Source organism: Glossina fuscipes, unplaced genomic scaffold, assembly GCF_014805625.2.
Source record: "Glossina fuscipes isolate IAEA_lab_2018 unplaced genomic scaffold, Yale_Gfus_2 44396, whole genome shotgun sequence".
Taxonomy (NCBI): domain Eukaryota; kingdom Metazoa; phylum Arthropoda; class Insecta; order Diptera; family Glossinidae; genus Glossina; species Glossina fuscipes.
Window position 1 is genome coordinate 1 of NW_023999159.1, and position 3,226 is coordinate 3,226.

The 3,226-nt window shown below is 39.5% G+C and overlaps 1 protein-coding gene across 1 annotated transcript; it reads right to left on the reverse strand.

The window, feature by feature from the left end:
• Nucleotides 1-1,581: 1,581 nt before the first annotated feature.
• LOC119643045 (60S ribosomal protein L23-like) lies at nt 1,582-2,589 on the reverse strand. The gene is given in 5 exon segments (XM_038042401.1): nt 1,582-1,728; nt 2,188-2,291; nt 2,352-2,387; nt 2,390-2,434; nt 2,577-2,589. Coding segments are annotated over 5 exon segments (204 nt in total). The 3' UTR covers nt 1,582-1,722.
• Nucleotides 2,590-3,226: the final 637 nt, after the last annotated feature.

Genomic DNA, 3,226 nt, shown 5'->3' on the forward strand with positions numbered 1-3,226 from the left:
ACCGCAACTTTCCTATGGCTCTTCTCTTCACAGAAGTCTGCTTTAATTTATGTTTAATTTATTTGTAAATTATAATTTCTTATAATTCTATTTATAATTTGTTTGCAAATAAAATAGTTGTTTTCTTATTACTTATCTCTAATAGTCAACTAATTATGGTGTGATACATCCAAGGAGCAATCAATGCAAAAGTGCTGCCCGTTGACACCTCCCAGGCGAATTATATGTGCGAATTTATAAGGACTTTAACGAAATTCGTAGACGTGTTCCAACGTCGGACCGGTTATGCGGCGTCAGATAATCCATTTTTCAATTTCTATAACGCAGTTGGACGGAAAGGACATGGTAACGCTCGAGACGCGGCTCGTTTATGGAATGAAATGTCCGATGGTGAAAAGGAAACTTACCGGGCAATAGCAAAAGAGGAAAAGAGACTAAAACTTTTGCATCGAAACCGAAACCGAGAAAATGAACGATAAAAGACTGGCTTCTCTTTAAGTAAAACTATTCATTAAAATTTCCTAACAACAATTTGACATAATGTACGCCATGGCGAGGTACATCGAGGAACAGCTGCAGTGTCAGGCGTGCCTCGCTGACCTAAGACCGTCAAAAGAAAATACCTGCGAGATTGAGAACTGCCGGCTAATCACAAAGTAGCATTTAGAATGAATTCTCTCCTCGCCGGACCTGAAACTTGCGTTCCCTAAAGAGGAGGTCCACAAAGCGTTCTACCGGGGGTACGAAATAGTTTACTCAATCATGACGAATTATGTGGTGGACAGCGACATCGGCCGAAGGATACAGTCAATTGTGGTTACGCCCTTTGACTTTTCCTCGGAAAGATGTTCCTGCAGAAACGGCAGTACCCACCATAGAAATTTATTTGGATACGCGCTTTCCATGCTGCTGAAGGGGGTTAAATTGGAGGCAGACCGAGGATGTAAACGTATCGGTTTACTAAGACGTCAGCTCCTCCGCTCCTCGCAATATTCGTTGTATTCCAATGATAAGTTTGAATTTATCTTTACCGATTGTCATGGTGAAGGTGAAGGAAGAAATAGGGCCTAGCATCGCCGTAATCCCCACGCCGGTCAGCGTCGAGGTGTACATGAGTGCCTAGTTCAAAATCGAACATGTATTCATTTTTTCTTCTAGGGCCGAAGACGAGTTTGTACCATTCGGCATCCATCTGATCCTCCGGCGGATGACACCCAAACTTGAAGAATTCCTGCGGCTGCTCATAGGATACGCAATAGCGCGATGCATCGTTGAACAGCTGGGATGCGAGGCATGTTTACAGGATCTCACGCTGGAGGAAGATGCCTTTTGCCAAGAGAAGCGAGGTCGTAAGTTGCGAGAGATAAGCGGGTTAGCTTGAAGTCCATGCAGCATTTAAGGAAGCGTACGAGGTTTTCTACGCGGGCATGAGGCACCATATGGTCGAGCAGAATATAGGCAAGCGCGTGCAGGCGACCGTACTGGCACAACTTGCCTTCTTTAGAGAAGAAGGTTCCTGCAACAACGGCAGTAGCCATAGAACTAATTCTATTGGCTATATACTCGTCATACTTTTAACAGGAAAAAACTTCAGAGAGCGCAGGGACATCAACGGGTCCAGTTATAGCGGAATTTTTCAATTCGCCTTTATTGTTTGCTAGAACCCCCGTGTTATCCTCAAAACGCCGCCCATCCTTCGGAATGGCTTTCTCTGCCGTATGACTACAGCTGAAAGGAAAGTAAATTACTTTTCTTTTATACAAATTTTTAAAATAGAAAACAAATGAATCCATGAATGAATTTTGAGAATAAGCGGTGCAAAAATACCTCAACAATTCTGCTAAATGAGAATAAGTGGTGGAAAAATACCTCAACAATTCTGCTGAATGAATGTGGTGCAAAAACACCACAACAACTCTATTAAATTAGTGGAAGGAAAGGTTTTTGCTCAATAAAAATTTGTATAGCTCTTTGGCAATTGTAGCTTTGCTTAATGTTTTTTAAAATCAAACCAAAAGGGGAAACACAGCCATTAATGAGAAAGTAAAGCTTTAAGTTAAAAATTTTTAATAAGAGAGGAAAATGATTCGCTACGCGAATCACACGCGAACTGTTTCAAAATGGGCCGCTTCTCCACAAAACTCAATACAATTCTGAAATATTTTTAAATTTATTCACTGCACGTACCTTTTTCCTCAATTCAGGTTTACCCATTTTGACGCCAGCAGCTGGTAAACGATTCAAGCGACCACGAATTCCGTGCACAGCAATTACATATAGATTTTTGGCAACTGTAAAAATTTTTTTAAATAAATTAACTTTATAATTTTGTAAGCTTTAGGAACTAATACCAATATTGTCAGCACCGTTCAGCACAGCGCCTACAGTAAACTAAACGATATGCGAAATCGTCCTCCTGCGGTTCCACAACGTCCTGTACCGCAATGCCGTAAGAAAAGAGCAAATATATTAATGTTGTTATGTTTATTAAACTGATGTGTTTTTTTCTTAATCACTAAACATTGTAAAGGCCATAATTTTACGATTCACTAAGATTAATATTTTGCTCTCTTCACCTCTTTCAGACATTTTTCGTGCTGTTTTGTTAAGGAAAGGAAATCAAAACAATTGAGATATAAGAAAAAGAAGCGTGATGTTGCCATAATTGCAAATCGCGAAAGATGTTGCCATAAATCGAAATTTACATAATATCCCTTCAGAGTAATATAACTAAATACCAATAAATACGATAAATGTATGAATGAAACGAATTTATTCAACTTTGCAGACTTTTCCAAATTTTGTGGCAATTAACGAATCGTACACTTTTGCATGTCTACATACAAACAAAACAAACAGAAAACAATGTGCAAGAAGAAATGAAAGCAATTTATTTTACATTTAGAAATTATTTTCTTTCTGGTACAACTTCACCGGATTATTTTAAAAATCCATGGAATTGATTACAACTTTTTTCTCATTCTGATACAACTTCGTGCAGTCGTGGCCGAGCGGTTAAGGTGTCTGACTAGAAATCAGATTCCCTCTGGGAGTGTGGATTCGAATCCTAGCGACTGAACAAAGAATTGTCCATATCAATGAAAACTTCCGCATACCTATGGTATGCGAAAAAACTTCAATATTGGCGAGCCGTCGAGGAATGCAGATCCTTAATGAACTTGAAGGAATTCCCGGCGTTCGAAGAAAAAGACACATTAATCGCGGA